General features: G+C 39.1%; 1 protein-coding gene across 2 annotated transcripts in view; it reads left to right on the plus strand.

The window, feature by feature from the left end:
• MYOM1 (myomesin 1) overlaps positions 1 to 27,894 on the plus strand; it is a 131,161-nt gene that overhangs the window by 69,200 nt on the left and 34,067 nt on the right. The window contains exons 15-22 of one of the 2 annotated variants that reach the window (XM_024580417.4): positions 3,421 to 3,604; positions 3,972 to 4,146; positions 5,938 to 6,059; positions 7,806 to 8,093; positions 9,871 to 10,067; positions 15,524 to 15,650; positions 18,577 to 18,761; positions 23,135 to 23,249. In XM_024580417.4, the coding sequence (XP_024436185.2) occupies positions 3,421 to 3,604; positions 3,972 to 4,146; positions 5,938 to 6,059; positions 7,806 to 8,093; positions 9,871 to 10,067; positions 15,524 to 15,650; positions 18,577 to 18,761; positions 23,135 to 23,249 (1,393 nt within the window). The remainder of the gene's footprint in view (positions 1 to 3,420; positions 3,605 to 3,971; positions 4,147 to 5,937; positions 6,060 to 7,805; positions 8,094 to 9,870; positions 10,068 to 15,523; positions 15,651 to 18,576; positions 18,762 to 23,134; positions 23,250 to 27,894) is intronic. The other variant, XM_045187957.2, reaches the window with a different exon arrangement.

The raw sequence follows: 27,894 nt of genomic DNA on the forward strand, positions 1-27,894 counted from the left end.
TTCTGTTGAACATTTCCTCTGGTCAGATAAACTCTTAATTTCTCCATAAAAGTCTGTAACTTCCCTAGACCTAAACACATACGAGTCTGTGGTTACAAATTTAAGTATTCTTCTATCAGCACACCTATTAGTATGGAACAGAGAGGGACATTTTTGAGTACAGCAGGTCTTCGAATAAGTTTCTCTCAACATCGTTTTGTTATTATAACATTAATGGGGGGGGGAATTGATTCTCCCCCGGGACCACTGTCTCTGTGGAGATTGCACATTTTCTGCATTTCTACGTAGGTTTTCTCCAAGTACTCCAGCTCCCTCCCACATCCCAGAGATTCATGTGAGATGAACTGGGGTTTCTGAAGTGTCCCAGTCTTGAGTGAGTGTGGGTGTGTGTGAGTGGCCCCATGATGGGAGGGTATTCTGTCCAGGGTGGGCTCCTGTCTGGACAAGGTTGGGTCACCCACAACCCTGAACTGGAATAAGCAGGTTGGAAAATAATTCTTACTTGTTTTTATTAATCACTCTTAAATGTACATTTATCTCAGTGCTTAATATTAGATGTGTTTTGGGTCTTTATTTAGAAATTGGGTGGGTTTTGTGACCAGAAATATGCTGTAGAAATGTAACTCTTGTTTATATAAATTAGCTTATGAGAAAATTGGCTTATTATATACCCTTTCACATAAAGTGAGTTCCAACAATCTATCGCCAATGTTAAGTGAACTGTGTAGCCTGAGGCTTGTACGGGCACAGGTGGCACATTCAAATCGCCCAGGATGTTAAGGTGCTGGGGAAGCAGAACATGTCCAGAGACCTGGGCCCCGTTCACAGAACGACCCAAACCATTCTGAGCTGAGTCTCAAATTATTTCTGATGAACCACTCCTAATACATTGATCTTTCAAAGGGAAACATTCACGTACTCTTGTTCTGTGGCAAGTTCCATCTCCAGAATGTTCATGCCCACCGCAGTGCTGTCTCTTGGGTTATCACCATGCTTACACTTCTTCAGGGAACTTTCTACCTGGGATTTGCATGCACATAAAGCATTTGCCCGCCATGGCCACAGGATTACAATCTCTAACACCACGTCCATAAGCCCTGACATGGTAGAAACTGAGGGGTTTATTAGCAAGGGAATTGCATGAATCGGTCTCCAGTGCTCCCAGACTCCCTGTCCTACTGTGGTCTTTTCCTCAGGTGTCTTTTGTCTCAAGCTCTTCCGCCCATTCCCCTAGCAAACTCTGGTCATGTCAGAGACAAGGACAGCACCCCCTGATAGCTCTGTTTGCACCAGCGAGAATGGTACCCAGGACCAGGCATTGTCCTAAGCACTGTACATGTGTCAACCCACTTAATTTTTATAGTAACCCTAAGAGGGAAATACTTTTATTTTCATTATGCCTATTTTGTAGATGAGGAAATTGAGGCATTCATGGGGTAGATAATTTGCCCAAGGTCACACAGCAAGAAGCAAAGCTAAGATTTGAACCCAGCAGTCTGGCTTAGGTTGATATAGATCCAACTATTACACATTGCTGCTTTTAAACCTCCCAAAACCCTAAGTCTTCTTCTCTGGAAAACTTTGAATAATCACACAATGCTATCTCCATAACACTTATTTCAGAGCATAGTTTAGAGCAGGGGCGTCAAACTCACTTTCACTGGAGGCCACATCAGCCTCGTGGCTGTCTTCAAAGGGCCGAATGTAATTTCAACTCCTTAACAGTTAGGAGTAGTTACATTTATACAGTCCTAAAATTATTTTGGCCCTTTGAAGGCACAATAGCCTTAAACAAGCCTTTGAGGCTGATGTGGCTCCCTGATGAAAATGAGTTTGACACCCCTGTTTTAGAGGATTGAAGAATTATGATGGCAAATAAAGTCCTTAGCACAGTGAAAGGCAGTTACCATTTTTGCTTTGAAAGTATAAGTGATTGATAATTGCTTATGTGTTCCCCAGGGGAGAATATGTCAAAATGAATTAAAGCCATAAACTAAAGGATTAAAAGTCCGGGAGAATTTTATCCCTCTGGATAAATGGTCACCAGATCAACTGTTTAGGGGGGATTTATCCTCTCTACCATCCCACGCACAAATGACGTTACCATGAAAGGCACTGCAAGGATTTTAGAGGTTACCTTGTCAAATTTGCTCATTTTACAGATGATAAAATTGAGACCAAGAACCCTTGGATGACTTTCTCAAGGTCACATAGCTTGTTATTAAAGCTTAGACCAGAATCAATGCCTCTGGCTTCTTTTCACCACATCATATTGCCTCTCATTTCAAGTCAATGAAGATTATGCTGAGTGATGTGCCAGTAAATTTATAAGCCCCAAAATATATCCTCTTTGATGGCTGATCAGTGTATTACAAGGTTTGGATTTCTGGAAAAGTCTGTTAAAACTCTAAGAAGTTCTGTAGCAATATTGCTTCTATGGATCCTGGGCAGAATTGAAAGTTAGAAGAAGGAGGGAAAAGGATTATTGAAGACTGTTGATAGTTTTCTCACCATATTTTCTGCCAATGCTCAAATATATACCATATTCTTTATTCAAGGGCTGCAAAATCACTCTAGATCATTTTAATTCCAAGAATAGAATCTCTTTAAATTAATTTTTCCTATTATTTATTCCATAACATGGGCAAGAAAAAAAGGATATCTTTATCTTTCACTAACTTTATTCATTCATTTAGAATTCAGAAAAGTTTATTCATTTCAGGAAAAAAATACTCTTGATTATCCACTATGTGCCAGATACAATTCTGGGCTCTGGGTATAGCAGTGAGCAAGACAGCGTCCTGAATTTATTTCATTGGAATTTACTTCCCGAAGGAGATGACAAATAAATAATTTAATTTCTATATGATGAATGTTTTGAAGAAAAAGTAAGCCGGGGTAAGGGATAGAGACTGATGAGAAAGGAGCAAAGAAGTATTTGATTGAAGACAGGGGATGGCAATCAAGACGGCCTTTCTGAGGAGGTGATTTTTGAGCACAGGCCTGAATAATGTTATGAGTCCTTAAATAATAGTCAAAGTAATACAGTTTATAACAGTGTAATGAAAATTAAGTGCTAACATAGCTATTAAATTTAATTACCTACTCTAAGAATTAGGAAACTATCTGATCCCAAACTATTTTCTAAATAAAGAACCTTTGTAAGTAGGTCAATAATGTTATTTAGTTAAAAATGGAAATGAAGGAAGTATTAAAGTAGCATATTTGTCAAAACATACAAAGCTGTATTTGATTTACCCAATTCTGTGGACCTCAAACCCTCGGAATCCCCCACAGCCCCCGTCTAAGGAGAATAACAGGGTATAGTCTGTTGACAGGTAAGTAACACCGGGAGATGTCCTGCTAGAGTTCCCATTTATTCCTGCCGTGTTTTCAATGGATTTCACTGTCTGGCTGCAGTGTGACGTAGAAACAGAAAACTGGCAGCGGGTGAACACAGAACTCCCCGTGAAGTCTCCCCGTTTTGCGCTGTTCGACTTGGCTGAGGGGAAATCCTACCGTTTCCGCGTCCGCTGTTCTAATTCAGCAGGAGTTGGGGAGCCATCAGAGGCAACGGAAGTGACTGTGGTTGGGGACAAGCTTGGTATGTGTAGAGTTTGGTTGAACGACTGTAAACTTATTTTTTTTCAATACTAGAAGAAATTCCTAAGCAAGAATAAATTTAAAAATTTATTATTATGAATTATCAAGCTATGAGAGTAAACCAGGAGTTTTAACAGTATTGCTAATGTATTTTTTTCTGGAATGGGCTGGTGTGTTCCTGAGTATTTTAATTTATCATTATTCTCCCAATCTAATATATTTATTAGTTTTAACAAATATATTACAAAATAAAGCAACCTTATATTTGATATGATTACTTGAATAAAATTTATGGGTGTGTGCATATGTGTTAAGAATGAATTTTCTAAAATCACCCCGAGTTGAACATCATTTTCCTCTTTCCTCAGATATCCCCAAGGCCCCAGGCAACATCATTCCAAGCAGAAATACAGACACATCGGTGGTAGTTACATGGGAGGAATCCAAAGATGCTAAAGAGCTGGTTGGCTACTACATAGAGTCTAGCGTTGTCGGCTCTGGCAAATGGGAACCCTGCAACAACAACCCAGTGAAGGGCCCCCGGTAACTGCGCTGTGTGTGTGCTGGCTGGGGGTGGGGCAGGGGGAACGTTGACTCTAGAGCCACAGACGCTGCAAAGAGGAAACACGGCCACGGACCCATAGCGCAGCACAAACATCCAATGGAGGGAGATTTTTTTTAAAAACTTTGAACTTTAAATATCCAAATCAATTTAAAATTGAACACTTCTACTCCAATACATTTCGAAAAAAGGCTTACTTGTTACATTAAACACCTAGAAATACTTAGTGCCAACTATGATAAGAGTTCATTTTATAGCTCTTTTCTGGTTCTTTTCCCTCTATTCTGATCTTTCATGTGCAAAGTCATACTAAATTCCAAGGATTTAATAGGCTCTAACTAACGTAAATGACCCAGGCATTTTAAATGAACAGAGAAAAAGTATCAACGTTTTACCGACCCTGAACATCAGCGTGGTTACACTAAGGAGACATAAATAACACCAAATCAAGGACACTCAGAACACTTTACCACTTCTTTGTTTCTGATATGAGGATGGTTGTTTTTCTTGCTTTCAAATATTTTATCAACCAGCTTTGCAAGCTGCTGATGAGTTCTGGCCTGCTCCCCAAATCTGGATCTCCTTTGACATAGGACCAATCTGAGAGGAGAATTCCACAGTCGACACCGTCAAGCAGGCGTGTTAGGCAGCACCTTCTTTGACCACTTCTAAGTCCAAGGACACCTTTTATGGAGCATTAGAGAATAGAGACAAACCAATTTAATGAGAGAAGGCAATGTGTTTTACAAAAGACTCATTTAGCTTGTTTGCTCATTTCACTTTTACTGTGAGTTTCCAACATTTTCCTGGAACTGTTTAGAAACATTCACAGAGGGTAGGCAAAGTCCGCCTTTCCACAAACGATCGGAGCTTCCCGAGGATGGGCACCATATTTCATTCATCGTCGTATCCACGATACCCGGCTTCGTGTCTGGAACCCTGAAGTGCTCAATCAATATTCGCTGAACTGAGCTGATGTAAGGGTTGGCCTAAATTTAGGATTAATCTAGACTATGGCTGCCTTTATTAAACATTTTCACATCTAATTGCAATAGAGTCATTAGCAGATCTGTTATTTCCTCTGGTTACAGTCCTTAGAATGGATTAAAATGTTGCAGTGATTCATTAAACAGCTTTTTATAACCATAATGGCTGTTAAAAAGTGCAGTTGTTTTGTGTAAAACTGCCCGTGAATTCATACCTTGTTATTGGATCTTTTTATCTAAATGGTAATTCTGGAGTCGATTTTGACCTTATTATCAATTCCAGTGTAATTTCTCAGGCGATGGTGCCTCCCCTGGCACGCAGGAAGGCAGTGCCTAGGCCGCTGTGACAAGGAGCAGCCTATGCCTGTGGCATCAGTACATCCCTGAAATAGCCGTTAATAGTATTATTAATACCACCTATTATTTTTTCAGTGTCTCCTCTATGCAGGTCTTCTGATAGGTACTTTAAATACCTTATGGACCATTTTTACACAAAAGTTATTAAGTAGGCATAATTATCCCCATCTTATTGATGAGCACAAAGAAGCTCGGAAGGGTTAAGGTACTTAGGGGAAACCAGGATTCCTCGTTGTTTGACAGAGTTTAAAAAATTGCTTTAGCTGCCTACTTGTCCAAAACACAAATGTTGCCTGCATCTTTCTACATCTTTTTCTTCCTTTTGAAAGATGAATCATTTTCATAAAGCCCAGTCATTCAGTTAAGCTGACAATCACCTTCTCTAATTTTCCTCCTAAGGAAGTTTTTAAAATTTTTCTTTCCTTTCAGATTTACATGCCATGGGTTGGCAACTGGTCAAAGTTATATTTTCCGGGTCAGAGCAGTTAATGCAGCTGGACTTAGTGAATATTCACAGGATTCAGAAGCGATTGAAGTAAAAGCTGCAATTGGTAAGTTCCTTATGCATAACTTTGTAAGGAAAAAATGAATTTTTCTAAGTTACAAAGGAGGTACCACCCTCTCCAGAAATTGTTTAAAGCTGCTAATGTTGCTCATTGATTCCATCCTCAAGTGATCATTTTTTCTGGCTCCAGGGGACACCTAACCTTTCATAGCTGTCATTTTACAGATCTTCATCACTTACCCAGATTCTGTGCATCTGTAGCCTTTTCATCTTCACAAGTCCAAGTTTCCTCAGATATTTCCCACTGTGTGAAACTCCATTCTAACTTCGTGCTCATCACGGGAATGTAAAGAGCCATCCAAGTCCGTGAAGTGGTATATCACCCGTAACACAGACCATCTTGTCCCTAAAAGCCATTTCATCTGCAACAGAGCCTCGCTTGTTTTCACTAACAGCACATTAACATGCTTTATATAAACTTCTCTAAAATTTCTGCAAAGACATATGTGCTTGCTTAATCATGTTTCATCTGTGTGCAAGTAACCAATAGAATAAAACCAGTAATAAAGTAAATTACATATATGTACATGATGTACCTCCCAATCTTAGATGACATGAGGAAGGAACCCAGGAAGTTCAGAACAATCAAAACAAAATCTGTCATATAGTAACACACTTAAAGAGAAAGATTATTACATATTTGTTGTCTTCAATTAGCATCCCATATTGGGGTTTTTTTTATCCTCACCTGAGGGTATGCTTATCAATTTTAGAGAGCAGGGAAGGGAGGGAGAGAGAGATGGAGAGAAACATCGAAGGAAGAAATATTGATGGGTTGCCTCCCATACGCATCCCACCTGGGGACTGAACCCACAACCAGGTATGTGCCCTGACTGGTAATTGAACCTGTGGCCTGTCAGTTTACAGGGGATGCTCCCACCAACTGAGCCACGCTGGCCAGGGCCCATATTACTTTTTAACATTTATTTTTCTGGTGGGACACTAACAAACATGGAGACAGCTATAAAGTATTTTTTGCTACTTGAATAATATTCACACATCAAGTTAAAGATAATAAGACAAAAAGTACTATACACTAAGAACCTATATAGTTCTAAGGCCTCACCAGGGTACCTGTGCCTGAAAGGTTAAATGCTAACTCTTTGGAAATACATGGAAATTCTCAATAAGTGAATTGAGGCAGAAATTGATTTATACATTCCATTTTCCTCAAGGATCAAATAAAAACAAAATGATATAAAGAAACAAAAATGTATACCCTAAGGAAAATATTTCTTACACTATAGACCATAGTGAACATGTTACTATGTTACTTTGAGATTGGGAAGTACACCCCATTGATATTTCAATAATGTTGCATAATTGTTTATGAAATCAGGATCCTTAATGTTATGTGTCTTTGTACTTTATGGTCCTTTCCCACAGCCCCCATTCCGTGGAATAATAGGGCTTATAGCTTTCAAGAAATGTCTGAGATTTGCTTTCTCTTGTGTACGCTTGAGTTCTATGAATCAAAATAGTTCCTGTCCTATGTGTAGTTTTATGTTCTCAATTCTTCTTTTTCCAGAATATGGAGAAGTTGAAATATTTCCTTGGTGCAAATTATGTGAAACATATGCTCTCCATATTTCTTGCAAATCCAAATGATTTCCATTAAACCAAGATTGTTTTTGTTCTGTCCGTGGCCCTATGTTTTCTCTTTGTTCTGTCACATAAGAGCATATACAGTATGTCTGGGCTTAAAGTTTCTGTTGTTATCTGGCGATTGTAGGGGGAGGAGTGTCTCCAGATGTGTGGCCTGAACTGAGTGGTGCACCTGCTGGACTAACAGACTCCAGGGGAGGCATGCATGAAACCTCCCAGCCAGCCTTTCAGAAAGATGCTTTACTCGGTAGCAAACTTAGCAAACCTTCACTACCCAGTAGCTCTCACAAGCTGGGCCAAACAGGATTGAGTAAAGTAAGTGAAACAGTTCAGGAAGAGCTTGCCCCATCACCACAGAAAGCAGCCCTTAAGGGAAAAAGTAAGTCTGACGCCCTGAAAAAGAAGAAGGATAGAGGTGAGAGTTCAAAGAGTGAAATTGTTCCATCTGTCTCCATCAGCATCGTCACCTCTCATTGTCCCGATCACACTCCTCCATCCGTGTTCACTTTCATCAGTGTTTATTCCTAATTTTATGTTTTCAACTATTCACTTGCAATACTTTTATAAAGTTATATGGGTTTGGCTTTTATACATAACTCATTGTGATTAGTGATAATAGCGTATTTAAATAATTTGGTTATAGAGTCCTTTTAGATTTCTGAGGCAGATGCACCTCTGGCCTCATTTTGCGAAGAGAGAGCAGGAAGGATTTGATCCTCGTAGCTCATGTGAGGATCTTGGCGATATTCGTATTTAGTACATGTACAGGAAAAATATTTCACAAAAAAGTGAATTTTTAAAGGATCATAGTTATTAACTTCTGTGGTTCATCCTCACATTTTCAAATTACCCTTCACATTTAACTCAAATAATTATAAGTAACATCATCCTCTGAGTTTCCATGAAAAGTTTAACAGGGTACTATAGTCACATATAGCTATATCCTATGATATATTGTCCACATTCCCAGTACTGATTTAAGACTATTTATCAGAAGTTAAGAATTTTCTGATTAAGATATTTGGTATTTGTAACATATATTTTAGGAGACAATGTATTTTATCAAAGAAAAATGAAATAATAAGCATATTATGATAAATTAAAATGCGCCTCTCATCTGTCTCCTATTTCTACCCACCTCCAACTTCTGTCACAGCCTCTATTTTTTTGACGCTTTTATTTGTCCCTTCAATTCAGTATAAGATGGGACATTCTTATTCAACGTTGCTCTGAAATAGGGAAAGAGAGAGAGAGAGAGAGAGCACAATAGCACTTTTTTTAAATGTAAGGAATGAAGGAGGTTGGGAGTAGGGAGAGAGAAAAATATATATTTTATTTCTAAAATAGTTACTGTTCTGAGAATCTTTTGAATAGTAATAAGATAGTATCTTTATCTTCAATGGTCCAAATAAATATTTTAAAATCCTTTTTAATGTTATTGCATATCTAGCTAGATTTCTTTTTACCACCCCACCCTCTCTTTCTTTATCAAAAGCTATTAACTTTAGTAGTTGAGTGAAAAGTTGATCAGCAAAGCCACATAGATGAAGATTTCTAAAACATCCTCCAAATATTCTTCTGGCCAGGCACTAACAAACACAGAGACAGCGATACAGTGTTTTGTGCTATATGAATAATATTCCTACATTAGGTTAAAGGTAATGAGACAAAACGCGCTATATACCAAGAACCTATGTAGTTATAAGGTCTCACCAGGGTACCTGTGCCTGAAAGGTTAAATGCTAACTCTTTGGAAATTCATGGAAATTCTCAGTAAGTGAATTGAGGCAGAAATTGATTTACACATTCCATTTTCCTTAAGGATCAATTAAAAACAAAATGGAATAAAGAAACAAAAATATATACCTTGTGGAAAATATTCTTTTTTAAGGGGAACAGAATCATTTCACAGGATATTGGACCATTTTGCTTTCAGTATTTTAAAACTTATTTCTCAGGTTGGGGGCAGGTTCTTTTTATCTTTAGAATAATAATTGCAGTGTCCTTTTGCCACGTGCCAATTTTTCCCCATATGCCAAGTCAGATGCCAAGTTACTGATCTGTGCCATGTTTTAGTTTTATCCCACAAGTGCCCTCTAGTGCCCTAGTGCATGGCACCAGTGAAACAGGTTTGAGGTGCAGACAATCACAGATGCACTTCTGTCTACTCACAACTGTTCATATTGCAACAGCGCCACCATCTCCACCCTGTGAGATCACTTGTCTTGAAAGTTTTCGTGACTCCATGGTTCTTGGATGGAAGCAACCAGCTAAGAGTGGTGGGGCTGAAATTACTGGTTATTATGTGAACTATCGTGAGGTAATTGATGGGGTACCAGGACGATGGAGAGAAGCCAACATCAAAGCTGTCAGTGAGGAGGCATATAAGGTAAGCGTGGGACTTCTGTAGTGTGGAATGTTGTATGATGACATACATGCACACACATACACATGCATGCACATGCCCAGAACCTTGTAATGATTCATGTCATTTTTCCAGTGTCCACTGCCTGCGATCACATGACATTTGTAAAAAATGTATGAAGATAAATACAAGTAGTTTTGCTGACCAGGGAGCATGTATATTTTCTGATTCATGCACATAAATATAATTTCTTAGAATGTTTACTATGAAATGTATACTTACTGTGAAAACTAGTAATTCTCACAAAAATTAACTTACAAAATATTTGTAACAAATATGCCACTAGGTTTAAGAGTCTCAGAAGCCAGTGACTCTGGGTTTTTAACTTTCAATGTCCAAATCACAAAGAATAAAGGGAAATGGGCTTCCTGGCCAGACTCAGCTTGCCACCTGTGAAGTGTCCCTCATCACAGTGGCTTCCCTTCTCAGCCCACCTCACAGCACAGCCCCTGAGGGGACCCACAGTTGCTGCCATTCCATAACACTCACAGAGCCCTATGCCTCGAGGGCGAGAGCAGGGCCAGGCCTTGGGAACTGTGCTTTCCGCAACTCAAAGCTACACTCCTTTCACTTAGCGTTTAAAATTTATGACCACACACATACTGAGAATACATAAAACAAAATCGTGTTTGACGATTCTTCCACACTGGTGTGCGTACCTATGACTTCACTACTGTGTGGTACTCCGTTACATGACCATCTCACAATATACTTTTCCATTCAATTACTAACTGACATTTGGGCATTTGGGCATTTTTGGTTATAGTAAATATTGTAGCTATGACTATTTTTGTACAGGTATACTTTAGTTTGTTGTGCCACTTTACTGCACTTCACAGATATGTTGTATTTTCTTACATATTGAAGGCAAGACCCTCCACCAGCCGAATGATTTCAACTTGCTTTATTGTGATACTTGCTTTATTGCAGTGGTCTCGAACCCAACCCACAGTGCCTCCTGGTGCAGATGTACAGTAGTGTCTTAGGCTGCTACCTAAAAGTAGAATTGCCGGGGTGGAGAGTCTTCTTTACCTTCAACTTTACTAGATCATTCTCTGCTGTTTTTCTAGAATACAAGAATTACCATTGTTTTACATCCTTCCAGCACTTGGTATACTTACACATTTTCAACACAGTTTTGACAATCTGGGTGTCAAATGAGTGTGAACGTCTTTTCCTCTGTATTTAGTGCAGTTTGAAATCTTCTTTTCTAACATGGCTGTTCAAGGTTTTTGCCCACTTTCCAAATGAGCTTTGTGATAGACTTGTGATGTTCTTTTTCTATTTTGAGTATAAATTCTTGTTAGTTAGGTAAGTACGTATATCTTCTTTCACTCAGTGGCTAGTCTTTTCCTTTCCTTATGGTAAACTACACTAATTTTAATGTCGAATTTGTTGTAGTCAGCCCTGGCTTGGTGGCGCCATTGGCTGGAGCATTGCCCCATACACCGAGAGGCTGCAGGCCTGACTCCTGGTCAGTGCACGTATCTAGGCCGTGGCTTTGACTCCTAGCCCGGGAAATGTACAGGGGCAACCGATCGATGTCTCTCTTTCTCTCTGTCTCCCTTCTTCCCTCTTTAAGTTCAATAAAAACATATCCTCAGGTGTGGATTAAAAAAATTTATTGTAGTCAGGTTGGCCAGCATCTGCTTTGTCATTAATGATTTCTGTGCCTTTCCTTTCCTTTTCTTTTTTTTAAAGAAATGCCCTCTGGTTCAGGGATCCTGAAAGTCCTGGTCCTAGCTTTGTGACTGGGGCCAGTTACTTAACCTCAAGGTGTCATCTTCCTCCTCTGTGAGATGATCTCATATGTCCTTACATCTGGACAATAATATCATTATTTAAAAGAAAGACAGAAAGATGGAAGGGAGGGAGGAGGAAGGAAGAGGAAGGGGAAAGGCCTTCTCTTTTCCAGGGTCATAGAGATGTTGTATTAGATTATATTCTAAAAGCTTTACAGCTTGCCATTTAAATCATTAATTCACCTATAAACGTTGTGTGTGATGTGAAGGAAGGGTCAAAATTCATTTTCCCGCCTATGCGGATATTCAGTTGTCCCAGCATCGTATATTGAAAAGTTTGTCCTTTCTCACAATTCTGCTAGGCTATCTGTATCATATATCAATTTTCCTTATATGCATGTGTCTGTTCCTCTATTTTGTCCCACTCATTCTGCTGTCTATTCTGTTCCATTGGTCTATTTTTCTACCACTAGCCCAGTGTTACATTCACTTAATTATTATAGCTTTACTATATATTTGATAACTGGCAGATCGAATCCTACCTGCTTATTTTTCCTCAACAGGGCTAGCCTTAGCCCTTTACACTTTGATATAAAATGTAGAATTAGGTTACCAAATTTTACCAAAAAGAAAAAGAGACAAGCAAAAGAAAACACAACAATAAACAAAATTAAAGATGAAAACATAATAGAATTCTGATGGGGAATACACTGAATCTATAAATAAATTGAGGAATAACTGACATCTTTAGAATAGTGAGTCTTCTAACTCATGAACACATTTCCCTCCATTCATTTTTGTCTTCCTTAAAGTCCCAATAAAGTTTTATAATTCTCTATAGAAACCTTGCTCATTATTTTTTATTTATCTATAGATACAATGTATTTTCAGTGTTATCTTAAATGGCATATCATTTTGTTGTTGCCAGAATAGAGAAGTATAACTAATTTTTATAAATTAATTTTGTATATCACTGTACCAACTTTTCAGTTTGGGACTCTCCCAGTTTTAACACAAAATGTCCTATGTCCTTGGGACCCTGTACTCCCAGGAACACTGGAATGGTTGGCCACAGTAATCGGGCCCCAGAGCAACCCTCAAACCTCTAAATAAAGTATTTTTAGATTCAAGTTTTCTACATCATGGTTTTCCCATAATTCAAAATAATTTTTCTTCTTAAAGGGAATGTGTGTGTGTGTTTGTATTTAACCAAAAAGAGTGTTTATGTCATTCTGTTACCATAACACATAGCCGTTAAGCCTACTTATACCCTAACTAACTGGTAAGACAAGCCCACTTGTGGGTGTACTTATGACTTCATGAGCAAATGGGATCTAGACTGGCTCATGGAGATATATTTGTCTTGGCTTAAATAATGCAATAGGTAAGCTTTGTCAACTCAGCTGTTTCCATCAGAACCTCCATTTATTAAGCCTTTTTAATTTAAAGGACTGTTTATAGCCCATGGGTTTTTTCACACTAACACATTCCATCATTTCTATTTTGCAGGTGTGCTCACATTTATTATTTTATTACCTACATTTACCCTCACAACAACCCAATTCCTACTGAGAAATATAGAAAACATTAGATCATTCACTAAAGAGCAGAAACATTACAAGATTTGAATGTTTTGATTTCTAGCCTAGAATTCATTTCATTTTCATCTGTACATGCATTAGTTTTCTACTGCTGTATAACAAATTACCACAAACCGTGTGGCTTCCAATAACCCTTGTTTGTTAGATCACAGTTTCCACAAGTCAGGAGTTAGGCCCTCTTAGCTGGGTCCGCTGCTCAGGGTCTCACAAGGCTGCAATCTAGGAGTCAGCTGGGCTGCATTCTCCTCTTGAGCTCCAACCCCAAGCTCATTCAGGTTGTTGGCAGAACTGAGTTCCTTGCCACGGTGGGTCTGAGGCTGCCCTTCTCCCAGTGCAAGAGGCTAAGCAGTTCTCAAAACGGGTTGTTTCTTCAAGGCCATTGAGACAGTTTTTTTTTCAGGAAGTTTCCAGACCCTATTTTAGGAGTTTCTATCTGATGAAGTCAGTCCTTTTGAAAAATTCACTGTTTCCTGTGTGTTTCTCCTTTATTCTTACTCTGCTATCACACACAACACTTCACTCACAACAGGTGGGTGTCCTACAACTTAACTCTGTTCTGACAGTATCTACCTGGAGGTAGAATCAGATCCCATAGGTTAAGGGTTTGATCCCATGAGGGTGCCCCTTTTCCCATTCGAGATGCCAGGGCTAAGTCCAGGTTGTTACTTACTAGACTACCAGGTTTTTTATAAAAGGATACAGCTCAGGAACAGCCAGATGGAAAAGATGCATAGGGCAAGGTACACGGAATGGGACAGTGAGCTTTCATGCCTTCTCCAGAGTGCCAGTCTCCCAGCACCAACATGGAAGCTCTCTGAACCCTTTTTGGGTTTTTTATGGAGACTTCATTACATAGGCAGGAGTGAAGAAATCATTCGCTAACTCAATCTCTGGTCCCTCCCCGTCCCCCACCCTCCCTGGGCCACCACAGGGAGATCCCAGTGGTGCTGCTGAAAATTCCAACCCTCTAATCACTTGTTTGGTTTCCCTAGCAACCAGCCCAAATACTTACACTACCTAGGGGCTTCCCCAAAGTCACTTTATTAATACAACAAAAGAACTTTTATGCTTGTATCACTTAGTCAAATACCAAAGGTTTTAGGAGGTATGTGCTAGGAATGGTGACAAAGACCAAATATATATATTTTTATTATGAATTACAATATCATAGTCAGGCCCCACAAGGATAATCTAGCTCCCTTTGACTAACTCAAAATTAACTAATTAGGGACCTTAATTATTGGGTTGGCCAAAAGGTTTGTTTGGTATTTTCTGTAAGATGGCTGTAGTAGTCCTTAGTTGTCTTTAACTTCATTCAAAACAATTTTGTTAGGTTGTATTGTGACAGCTGTCATATCAACATGCATTTAAAAACCCTTATGAAAATTGGTGAATTTTTGTGTAGCCATTTTAATATTGAAGATGGAAGAAAATATGCAATGTTTTTAGCATAATATGCTTTATTTCAAGAAAGGTAAAAATGCAACTGAAACGCAAAACAAATGCAAAGGTTAGTGCAGTGTATGGAGAAGGTGCTGTGACTGATCGAATATGTCAAAAGTGGTTTGCCAAGTTTTGAGCTGGTGATTTTTTGCTGAATAATGCTCCATGGTCAAGTAGACCAGTTGAAGTTGATAGCAATCAAATCAAGACATTGATTAAAAACAATCAACATTATACCACATGGGAGATAGCTGACATACTGAAAATGTCCAAATCAATAGTTATGGGTGAAAATGAAAAATGTGTCTTTGATTTTATGGAAAAACACATATGGACTTTTTGGTCAACTCAATACATCTGAAATACCCTTCCTCCTTTGTCATATGATGTATCATAACCTCAGGACTGATATTCCAATACCCTTGCCATATTCGCTAGAAGCAGGTCGCATGTTTCACCCACACTCAAGAAGAGATTACAAAAAGGTATGACTCACTGAGGGTCATTCTAAGTATGTCCTGCTCTAGGACATATTATTTATTTGCCATAGTAGGAGGCAAATAAATAATATGGTGAACAATTAGAAAAAACAGACCTGAAACATTCACTCTCTGTGATGTTGCTCATGTTGCAGATTAGCAACTTGAAAGAAAACACAGTGTATCAGTTCCAAGTGGCAGCCATGAACATGGCTGGGCTGGGAGCGCCCTCCGCAGTGAGCGAGTGCTTCAAATGTGAAGAGTGGACCATTGCTGTTCCAGGTAAACCGTGAAGACCGTGCCTCAGCGCTGACACTCAGTTTTCCTCCAACAGGACCTACAGCTTGGAGCTAAATTTAAGTCCTATATAGATGAGTTATAAGGGAAATGAATTCTCTTGGTCCTTCATATTTATGTAACATATTTTTACAATGCTGTTAAATAATAGGTACTAATATAAAACTGAGTACAAATTTCTTATGCTTGTATTTCAAATAAATCCTACAGCCCCCAGGTCAGCCTCTGCATAGAGGCGGGTTGACAGAAGCATGCACTTGCAGTGCCGATGATCATTTAAAAGGAATTCCAGTTTTTGCTTGTGCTTCTGAAAGGCCATAAAAGGGAATCCAATTCATACGACACAGCAAAATTCACCAAAAACTTCTTCTGTATTCTTAGTTCTCATGCATTCCTCACTGTTCAGGAGCCTCTCGTTTGTCAACCAAAATCTCTCTTCCTGGCATCAGGCACTGTGAACGTCTAGGACTTAAGTCCCCACTTATTACTTCTCCAGATCTCTCTCTCCCACTCTGTCTCTCTCTCTGTCTCTCTCTCTCTGTCTCTCTCTCTCTGTGTCTCTCTCTGTCTCTCTCTCTCTCTGTCTCTGTCTCTCTCTCTCCCTCCCTCCCTCCCTCCCTCCCTCTCTCTCTCCACTGTTTCCCAACTCTGCATCACAATAAAGACCCTGGAACCAGACTGGAAATCTTGTCCTTTGGAGGTTGTCATAGGGGGTAGTTGGCTGGGGCTGGGAAGAAAATGGGAGAAGGCAACAACATTTACCTATCTTTTAACTCTCACACAGCTACAGCACTGAACATATTTAAAAATTGAATACAAACAAATTTACTAAACTTTTAAGATTCAGAGTTGCAACATTAATGTATTTGGTGGATGGTTTTCTTTTGCTTTAAATAGTACTAACTTCAGAGACCCAAATACTTTAGTGTCACAGGATAACTAAATACTCCCACCTGGGTTTAATATTCAATGTATAGCAACTGTTATGACACCAGCATCAACCTCATTAGGACACCAGGCCACACTGGGCACACTGGGTAGGCCCAGGCCTGCCCCAGTGCCACCCACTTCCTGTATTTGAAAACTAGTGCCCTCGGAGAACTGTCATTTGGCCTTTAATTAGTGAATGTCCATCTGCATCACTTCTTATATAGTGTGAATAAAACAATTACAAGATAAACTTAAAAGAAGTTGAAGTGTTTATTCAACTTCAGTAAATACAAGAGGCAAATACATGCCTTTCTTTGCACCTCCTTCAATCCAGTTGATATTTGTTCAGTTCTTTGTCACCTACACGAAAGTGGATTTGTTTTTAAATTCTTGCAATTCCTGAATAGAGTTAAAATGGGAGTGACTAGAGACTAAGAAATTCTGCGCAGACCTGTGGAAAACATTTTGATGGAAAGACACAGTTTGCAAAAGAGGTTGCCGGGTGAGAGCTCTGAATTCAGAGGAGAAATGAAAGGGACAGTCCTCTCGCCCATGACGTCTTGTTTCTCAGATCCACCCTGGACTTACTGAGTGGCGTGGGGCAAGCCATAACTCAAGAAAGCTCTTCCAGAAGACAGCATTGAGAATGTTTTGTCGTTCCTTTGTTTTGCAGATGAAGAAACTAAGACTTGGGTTAAATGATACCCGGAAGGTCACTCAGGTAGAAAGTGGCAGTTAGGATTGGAAACTAGGCCTTCTTACTCCTAGACAAGAGGGATTAGGAAGCAGCAGAATCATGTTCCTTCTCACTGAGCAGAGGTGGCGCTACCTGTCTGGCCACCTCACTGAGTTCTGAGGATGACACAAGAAAATGATCATAGAAGCCCTTGGCAAAACAGAACATGTCACATCCAGTGTAAACTATTGGTGTTATTATTTAAACCTATTTCCACACAAGATGTCATCAGAGGACAAGGATGACACATACTTGTGACTCTTAAGCCAAGGTAAAATGACCAACAAATATTGAACTATCGATTGCAAAACGCCAAGCATAGCATGATACAGTCTGTGCTTACAGTTGGCCTTCAGGCCACTATGAGTCAGTTCAGGTCATTTTGATTGGCTGGTCAGAAATCAGTTGTTAATTTTTTTTTAAGGAAAATAAATAAATGTATCACCTGCATAGCAGCTGGTGGTCATGCAAAGATAAATCACTTAGTAGTTTGGACTCTCCCGGCGTGCAAAGAACATACATGCAGGGAGAACATTCTGGCTTTCTTTCTTAACAGGCTGATCTAGTTACTTGGCTTCTCTGACCGTTCTGTTTTCTGGAGAATAAATGAGATAAATGAGTGCAAACTACCTGGCAGTGTTTGGCACAGATTCAGGGCCCACAGGATTGAAAGGTCTTTGTAAACCATAAACCATAACTATAGTTTCTTTTTACCCCTATGTGGGATTATATGCTTTATAGGAAAAATTTCCTTCCAGTGGGGAGATATTTTGCAATATATTCTTTTTTCCTTTGTAAGAAATATTACTATTATATGCCATCAAACAGAGTTGCTTTCTGCATGCTAATTGGAGATTTGGGAGAATTTTCAGATTATTATCCAAAAGTAGCCTGAAACTGAATCTTTAACCAAGTTAAACTGTTCTGATAAAAGGTGAGGAGCATAAGGCTGAGGACATCCTGAAGGAAACTTTCATCCAGCCTCTGAGGAGCGTCGTGAACCGACCTTCCACCTGCTGCCCATAAAGAGTTGTAATGGGTTGGTGTAGAGCTGTTGAGGAAACTTCATATGAAATGACTACAAAATACCTACTTCCATGGAAATGGTAGATTAGAAAAAAAAAAAAAGAACACCAACATCAGATTCATCTGTAAAACTTTAACTGTGGTTCTAGATTTACACATATTTGAGTTTTTTCAACCTACATTATGATTTTTATGCAGTGGTCTCTCTGTCTGTTTCAGGACCACCACACAGTCTCAAGTACAGCGAAGTCAGGAAGACCTCCCTGGTTCTGCAGTGGAAGCCTCCAATCCACTCTGGACGGACTCCGGTCACTGGTTACTTTGTGGACATGAAGGAGGCCAAAGCCAAAGATGACCAGTGGCGAGGACTCAATGTGGCGGCTATTAAAAACAAATACCTAAGGGTAAGGGGATGCTCATAGTTTGAGAAACCTGTTTAAAAAGAGAAAAGGCTCTTCTAATGGTACCAACTTTTAGTTAGCAAGGTAAAGCAACATCTCTGCTTCTGTCTGGGTCATACGTTGGGCTCTTGGTAAGATTTCACTTGTCAGTGGTTGGGGTTTGGGGATCTTTCTGATGCTTAAAATAATTTGATTATATTTAACCTGAATTCCGTAGCCTAACTTTGGAAAATATGCACAAGTTCCTTTCTATCTTGTCTTTCCCTTCTGGCCTCCACTTACCTACTTCATGTTTTTGTTACTCACAGCCTTATGCCATTTTTGCTTACCATTCCTCAAAGGTCACCTTGTTGCGACCTCTAACTTTTTTTTGAAGGTGGTTTTTTATTTGAGGACCTATTATTATAGGACTCGTGCCAGCAAGCCTTTAGCTGCTGATTCTTTTGAGTCTTGCCCTGTCTTACCTAAGCTGCGCCCTCACGCTTGTGCTCATGTGAGCTCTTAGAGGCCAGTGGGATGGTATCAGTCAACTCTTGACCTTATCCTCACCCTTACCTGTGTCATTGCCTTCCAGATTCCTCTAGAGTGTTCAGATTGAACCATTTTCTAACCTTATCTACCAAAGACTGTTCTGCTGAAGCCACTGATTCTCTCCCTTATACCAAATGGAAATCTCAAAAAAAAATGTTTTCTTTTATTGTCAGCAGAACCAGAGAACCTGAATCCACAGTAGGGCCTCAGAAACTGGGGCAGTGTGATTCTAGTTTTTGTTACCCAGAATCCAGTGTGGCTTGACCAGACATACAGAAAGCTGAACACTGCATTCAGTGTGCGGCCCCATCTGTTAGCACAATAGGCTACTTACTGCCTAGAGGGTGGGCCTTGGAAGACATTCAAAGCATACGTGGTCTAAATGGTCTCTCCCACCAACCTGCCACTATGGACTAATGTTTATACCATCTGTCAGCTACACTCTGGAGTTAAGGTATTTACAGTCCCCATAAAAAATATAAATATATTGTCCAGGAGAAATGACCCTTAAACCAAATATGCCATTAACTCAATTTAGCATATGCCAATGAGCTCTCTACCCCTTACAAAACCTTGAGGAGATAAAGAAGGTCTCATTTCATGGGGACAAGTGAAGGTCAAGGAAAGTCTGGACCCTAAGATGCTGCTTAATTGTTCAGATGAGTCAGGAGGCCTCTAGATGCAACCCCCAAAGGCCAGTGTTAAATAAAGGACAGACCCACCGTGGATGGTGGTGGTGACTGTTTATGGCCAGATGTTCTCTAAATCAGTCTGTCACAGCACAGGCTTTCTGACCGGGGTGAAGCAAAGCAAGAGTGAGAAGCCAAACAAAAAGGACCAAGAGCCACCAAAAAATGGGCAGAAAAAAATAGAGTTAAAACATATCAAAGAAAAGTTAATGTCACTCATTAAAAAAAAAATACAAAAAGGAAAGGCAAATTTGGGGGAGAGTGAAGAAAGAGACTGAGGTGGAGTGTGCCCAAAGGTGAACTTTCAGTAAGGAAATTATCTTAGAGTTTAGCCAGTTTTCATAGTGAAAATACAATTATTGATTTTTCTGATTATAAAACTGACACATTCTCCTGGTGAATAATTCAAACTGTAAAGGAACAAAGCAGGAAAACAAAGATATCCTACAATCCCTATACACATTTGATATAGATTCTCTCTTCCAGATGTCTTACATTCAGAAAAATTTCAAGTCTGAAATGGACAAACGAGTGTACATGTTAAAAAGTTTGGTCTGGCAAACATAAGTGAGGATGGGAGACATAGCTCCATCAGTGGAGGAACTTCAGCACAGTTGCAGCTGGAACGCATGGTTTCTCCTGGAAGCACCCATGTTCACTTCAGCACCAAGTGTCTAGGGCTTCCCAGAGAGAGAGTTAAAGATGCATTGCTTTCAACCAAAAGGATTGAACCAAACAGAGCTCACTGTTTTCCTCTTATATTGCTAATTAATCACAGCCTGGTGAGACTATAGTGAGAAGGGAGTGAATATCGAAGGGTGGATGACATGGATGGAGAAGGCAAGGGAATGCAATTCCTTTGGAAATTACAAGGGAGGAAAAAAATCTAAGAAATATTGATGTGCATAGACTGTGCTTCTCTACTGCTTTAAGCCCAGCAGTCATTGTCGCTGCGGCAATGGAAGAGTGGAAGGATGTTATTGTCACCCCAGTGACTAGACACTAGGATGTGGATTCACCTCCTGTGTCATGATGCAAAATCTGACTCACGGCCACATAGTACCTAAGTGACAGGTGCAAATGTAGGAGGCACCTGGAAACTGGTCTATTTTTATCACAACAAGGAAATGTGTATGTTCCTTTCTGTAAATTCACACTTGCCTGGCATTGTTTCTAAACAAAAAAATTAAATACATCAAAGTCTGTGTATTTAGTCAGTACCTAGAGTCAAGTTCATTTAAAGACCAAAATTTACTTCAAAACTCTATTAGCTGCAGTGAAAGTTATCACCCCATAGTAACATTCCATTATCATAAACAGAATACAATTAAAGAATTATATTAAAAACCTAAAAATTTAATATACCACACCTCTGTGTGTATTTAACCACAGAAGACCCCAAATAGCCTCAGCAATCTTGAGAAAGAAGAAAAAAGTTGGAGGAATCATACTATGTGGTATTAAACTATACTATAAGGCCATAGTAACCAAAACAGCATGGTATTCACACAAGAACAGGTATATAGATCAATGGATCAGAATAAAGAACCCAGAAATAAACCCACACCTTTATGGTCAATTAATATTTGAGAAAGGAGGCAAGAACATACACTGGGATAAAGACAGCCTATTCAAAAAATGGTATTGAGAAAATTGGACAGATGTGCAAAAAAATGAAACTAGACCACCTTCTTATACCACGCACAAGAATAAACTCAAAATGGATTAAAGACCTAAATGTAAGACCCAAAACCATAAAAATTCTAAAAGAAAACATAGGCCGTAAACTGACATCAGTAATACCAGTAATATTTCTGGTATTTCCTCGGGCATAGGAAACAAAGAAAAAATAAACAAATGGGACTACATCAAAGGAAAAAGTTTTTACACAGCAAAGGAAACCCTCAACAAAATAAAAAGACAACCCACTGAATGGGAGAACATATTTGCCAATGATACATCTGATAAGGGATTAACATCCAAAATTTATAAAGAACTCATAAAACTCAACACCAAAAAAACAAACAGTCCAGTTAAAAACAGGCAGAGGTTCTGACTAGGCAGTCTCCAGAGAGGAACTACAGATGGCCAATAGGCATTTGAAAAGATGCTCAATGTAACTAGTCATCAGATAAATGCAAATTAAACCACAATAAGACATCACCTCACACCTGTCATGAGGGCTATTATCAATAAATCAACCAACAACAAGTGTTAGCAAGGATGTGGAGGAAAGAGAACCTTCATGCACTGTTGGTGGTAATGCAGACTGATGCAACTATTGTGGAAAACAGTATGGAGTTTCCTCAAAAAATTAAAATAGAACTGCCTTATGACCCAGTGATTCCATTTCTAGGAATATATCCAAAGAAACCCAAAACACTAATTCAAAAGAATATACACACCCCTACATTCATTGTAGTGTTATTTACAATAGCCAAGATTTGGAAGCAACCCAAGTGCCCATCAATAGATGAGTGGATAAAAAAGCAGGGGTACATTTACACAATGGAATACTACTCAGCTGTAAAAAAGAGGGAAATCTTACCTTTTGTGACAGCCTGGATGGACCTAGAGAGTGTTATGCTGTGTGAAATAAGCCAAAGAAAGACAAATACCATATGATTTTACTTACATGTGGAATCTAATGAGCAAAATAAACAAACAAAATAGAAATGAACTCACAGATACAGAAAACAGAGTGTCAGCAGTCAGAGGGGAGGGGGATCGAGGGGCTGGGTGAAAAAAGTGAAGGGATTAAGCAAAACAAATAAACAAACAAAAACCCTCAGAGACACAGACAGCAGTTTGGTGATTACCAGAGGGAAAGCGGGTGGAGGGAAGTCAAAGCGGGTAAAGAGAGGATAACTGGTAACAGGAAGAAATTGACTTTATATGGTGAACACGCAATACAACTCACAGATGATATATTGTAGAATTGTATACCTGAAACCTATATAGTTTTATCTAACAATGTCACCCCAATAAATTCAATAAGAAGTTATTTAAAAGAAAGAAAAATATTTGCATATAAATTAACCCATGCAGTTCAAACTTCGTTGTTCAGTGTTCAACTGTAAATCATTATTACAGAGGAAGAGCATGTCTGTTTAAGTGACTCAAAATGCCCATTGCATTTACACCTGTTTCTTCCAGGTGCAAGGCCTCCAGGAGGGTGTCAGCTATGTGTTCCGCGTCCGAGCCATAAACCAGGCAGGTGTCGGCAAGCCATCCGACCTTGCTGGGCCTGTTGTGGCAGAAACTCGTCCAGGTGGGCCTTTGTTCTTTCATTATAATTAATCTCATCCGTGTAACATATCAAAGTAATGTTCAACCTAGCTTTCTCTCCTTTTCCTAGTTTTCAAAATTATCCCTATATGGCTGTTTGAATAATTGATCAGTATGACTTAGGCCATGACAACCATTTACCACATCATAGGAGCCTCAGGACAGGGGTGAGCCAGGTTTGAAGTGGTCCAGGGCTATTTTGGTTTTTACTTGAAAACAGGGATGTTCTTGATCCAATTATGGGTCCTGGACTGACTGTTTCAAGCCTACATTCCTGGGATGTTATTTCTGTTATACCATGGCCATAAAGTCCCACAAGAATATTTTTCCAATCATAGGGAAATCTGGAACAACGGTTAGCAAGATTTTTAAAATTAAGTTAAACCAGAGGTCAGCGAAATTTTTCTGTGAAGGGCCAGACAGTAAATATTTTTATGTCTATGGCCATATGTTCTTGTTGCAATATTCAACTCTGCCATGGCACAGAATCAGCCATTGACAATACATAAACTAGTGAGCATGGCTGTGTTCCAATACAATTTTCTTGTGCACATTAGATACATTATAGAATACAAATTGTTATATGCATTATAACATTTGAATTTTAAATAATTTCACATGTCCTGAAATATTAATCTTCTTTTGATTCTTTACAACTGTTTGAAAATGTGAAAACCACTGTTAGCCCACAGGCCATAGTTTGCTGAGCCCTGGATTAAACTAACAGCACTATAACTCAATGATCTGTGGAGGTCAGGCAGCCCTCACTTCCCAGGTTTAGGAGATGCCATGATTGGATTGGGGAAGACAGTCTTTTCCTTTGTTATGGGAACAATGTTAACAGTGTTCACTGTGCAAATGGTTTCAAAGCGTTACATAATAATTTGTTTTGTCATGTAACCTCTGCACTTTTCAAAGCTATATATTTCAGTTCATTAAAGTTGCATGAAAGAAAGTACTGGAAATGAGAGAGGATTAAAAAATGTTAACCAGTTGTTTTAAATTTAGAGTCACTCTAGTCCAAGCACTTTCGCTTTAATTTATCCCTATTTTCAGATGGAAATAAAGAGCAGATAAATAATGTAGTATTATTTTTATGATGAGAAAAGAATGTAAACAGAAAACTCTGCTATCACTTTATGTTATATGGAAAGTACATCAAATATATCTTTTGAGGAAATATTTGTCCCCTTCATTTTATTACTTCATAATATGCTTTCAACTATTGTTATAACTACGCTCTAGAGCCAGGTGGGAGAGAGGTGACCTTCTTGTGCCAAAGTGTGGTAGGTGTGTCTGGCCAGAGTGCCACACCTCATATAAGTCCTCTCTGAAAATTTTATGAGAAAACATAGAAATGCTAGGAACATATATACCAGGTAAAAAGTGACAGACAAAGACATCGGCACACATGTTCCTATAGAAGTCAGACCCTTCCTGTGCCAACTGTGAGAAAATATAAGGTGGCAAACGGACATGTAAAAGGACCCAGCTGCAGAGTCTACCACTGTAAAAAGAACATTTAAATTACTGTAAGAGTAAACTCTCAATCTAGTCATGGGTAAACTAAGAGCACGCTTTAGGCAGTAAATCCAAATCTGATCAACTGAAGAAAGCTTAAATTGATTTATTATTTTCACACCAGTAGCCTCAGAATGGCAGGTGGCCACGCACGACATCACAAAGTCTTCACTATGAAAGTTTTAGCATCCAAAAAGGATGTGCTGTTGAGCTCTGGGCTAGAGTTTTGTTTCACTGATCAGGAATAAGGCACCAAAAGTCATTTTTTGTGACCATTCCATTCCCAGAACATAACTATAAACAACAGCCACAGACATCAACACACTAAGTAGCACCAGATTAACCCACTTCAGAACCCCTGGACCACAGCCTAGAAAAGAATCCTGGGAGGCACAGAGTCAAAATGTTTTGCCATGAAGGAGCACCAAGGCCCAGGAGACAGTTGGACTTGTTCCCTATGCAGCAGGCCCATTTATTCTTGCAACTGTATTTCTTCAGATGCTCTGTGGGCACCAGGAGCAGAGTCATGTGACATTCGTCATGCATACTAGGCTTATAATCTAGTGAAAAGCCAGAATTTACAACATGGTGCAATGAGGGCTAGATAGATGTTTATAAAATATTTCCCATAGCTGAATAGGCTATAAAGCTGGGTATTAAGTTTTTATAATTCCTTGTAAAAACTTATATGAAACCTAAGGTTGCCTGTATGCATTAATTTTGTTAAGTAGTAATATATTACTTTTTACCCAGATATTTATTTTATGTTAAAATGGATGAGAAGACGGTGGAAGGCATGTTATCAATTTCAAGATTTGGGACGTGAAAGTCAGATGGCTATTTCAGAAGAACATCTTTTGGAACGTATTATTAAAATTTCTGATACAAAATAAAGCTTATCATGTAACAGCAAACCTCAAATACATCTAACAGGACACCTCAAGTATAATTTGAATTCCAGTTAAAGTTAACCTAAGCCACTGAGGTTGACCTAAGGGAGGTTAACCTAAGATCACTGATCTTCCTTTGATGTCGACAAATACACCAGCAGAAATAGCTCGGCCACTGCCACAAAGTCTGATACTGCTGGGAATGAGGATCTGGAAAATGGACTAAGTGTGCCATGCTCTACCAAGAAATCTTTTAGCTAAAAATGCCTATAAGAAGAACAAGCTGAAAAATATTTAGTGTATACTTGTTGGACATAAAAGGCACTTCTATTCTTGATAGTTGATGTTTATCAAGCAGTATCTGTGTTTATTGAATCAGGCCCGGTATGTATTTGGAGGCTAGGTGAGCCAGATCGGACAGGAGACAAGAAAGGGACCTGCTAAGGTGTGGCAGGTGATCTAGAGGACAAATGACTGACAGTACAAGCTGCAGGTGTTCTTACCGGAGAAACATCAGTGGGCCAGAGACTACAGGCGATGGGCAAAAGAACCCAGACGCAAGGCAGACTCCCAAGTGGAAACTGGGTTACTGGAAGTTAGGACTTGGAACATCTGGAACAAGACAGATTAGAAGAACACAGCATCAGACAAAATAATGACCTGGAATTGGGTTGACAACCTACCATCCAAACCCAGTTTCTAAAAACTGGCTAGTAATAGAACCTGGTAAGGCTGAGAATGCAAATGTATGCTCAGTGGCCTAGCAGCAGAGTCTTGAAGGATTCTGAAGGAGGAAGCCAAGCTCACTATTAAAGATTAGGTCAACTGATTTAGAAAAATGCACTTGTATTTGCTTAATATCTGATCTCTTTCACCCATTAAAACAGGAGTTATCAGCCTTGGCTGTGCATTGGAATCATGCCAAGAACTTTCTGAAAATACTGACTGCATTCCATTCTCCATTCCAGGCCAATTATATCAGAACCTCTAGTGCTGAGCCTGGGCATTGGTTCATTTTTTTTGTTTGTTTAGCTCCTTGGGTAATCATAGTGTGACACCGGCTTGTAAACCATGCATTAGATTGTGAGCTCTTTCAAAACAGGAACTGTCTTTTCTCTATATACACTGAGAGCCTGGTACCTGGTGTATAGTAGGCATGTATTAAATGAAAAAAACAATGACTACCATGTTTTAGCCAATAAGTGTGACTCAGTTTTGAAGCCACAGCATGATTACTTAACCCTAGAAACTTCATGGTGAACACCCTGCTTATGAAGGGTGAGCTAGAGAGAAGCATCAATGGAGCCTACAGTGAGGAACCAACGTGGGGGTCAGCCAGCGGTCCTCATCTTAAATACAGGGGAGCTCAGTATTACTTGTGACTGCTGATCACATTAATTCACTTCCATCTGCTTCTATTCCATCTCACTCCACAGTTTTTTAAACGTCGCACATGCTCACACTGTGGAGGACAAATAATTAAAGCTTATATAAAATCAAACAAGCAAACAAACAAAACAGAAACAAACTCAGATACAAAGTGATGGTTGCCAGATGGGAGGGGGATTCGGGTGCTGAATGAAATAGGTGAAGGGATTAAGAAGTATAAATTAGCAGTTACAAAACAGCCATGGGGATGTAAAGTACAGCATAGGGAATAGAGTCAACAATATTGTAATAACTGTGCATGGTGCCAGGTGGGTACTAGACTTATCAGGGTGATCACTTAGTAAGTTTTACAAATGTCTAATCGCTGGGGTGTACACCTGAAACTAATATAATATTGAATGTCAACTGTAATTGAAAAAAAATTTAAAAGCTTATAAAACTGATCTATTAATGCTGACGTAAAAGACTAAATTATATGAGAAAGAATTCTCATATGAGATTATGAAATGTATGGGAAGGTAAACAGTTTTCTGTGGTTTTATTTCAGCTTTTTCAATCTACCTTTAAAAAAAATTTTTTTAAGGGGGGAGATAAAAATAAGACGGGATTAGTTTTCAAATAGTGTATTTTAGCCCTGGGCCATGGCAAGCCTAGCAGGGCCATTAAGATGCCATTCCACACAATATCCCTCTGTATCCATATTGAGGATTTATTTAGGATTGGGCCGCTGACTAGAGACAACTCTTCTCAAATCCTTTTCAAACCAAAATATTCTTTTTCATTTTCTGTAGTCAAATCTCCTGTGCTCTTAACCGAATTCTTCATGTT

Source organism: Desmodus rotundus, chromosome 10, assembly GCF_022682495.2.
Source record: "Desmodus rotundus isolate HL8 chromosome 10, HLdesRot8A.1, whole genome shotgun sequence".
Taxonomy (NCBI): Eukaryota; Metazoa; Chordata; class Mammalia; order Chiroptera; family Phyllostomidae; genus Desmodus; species Desmodus rotundus.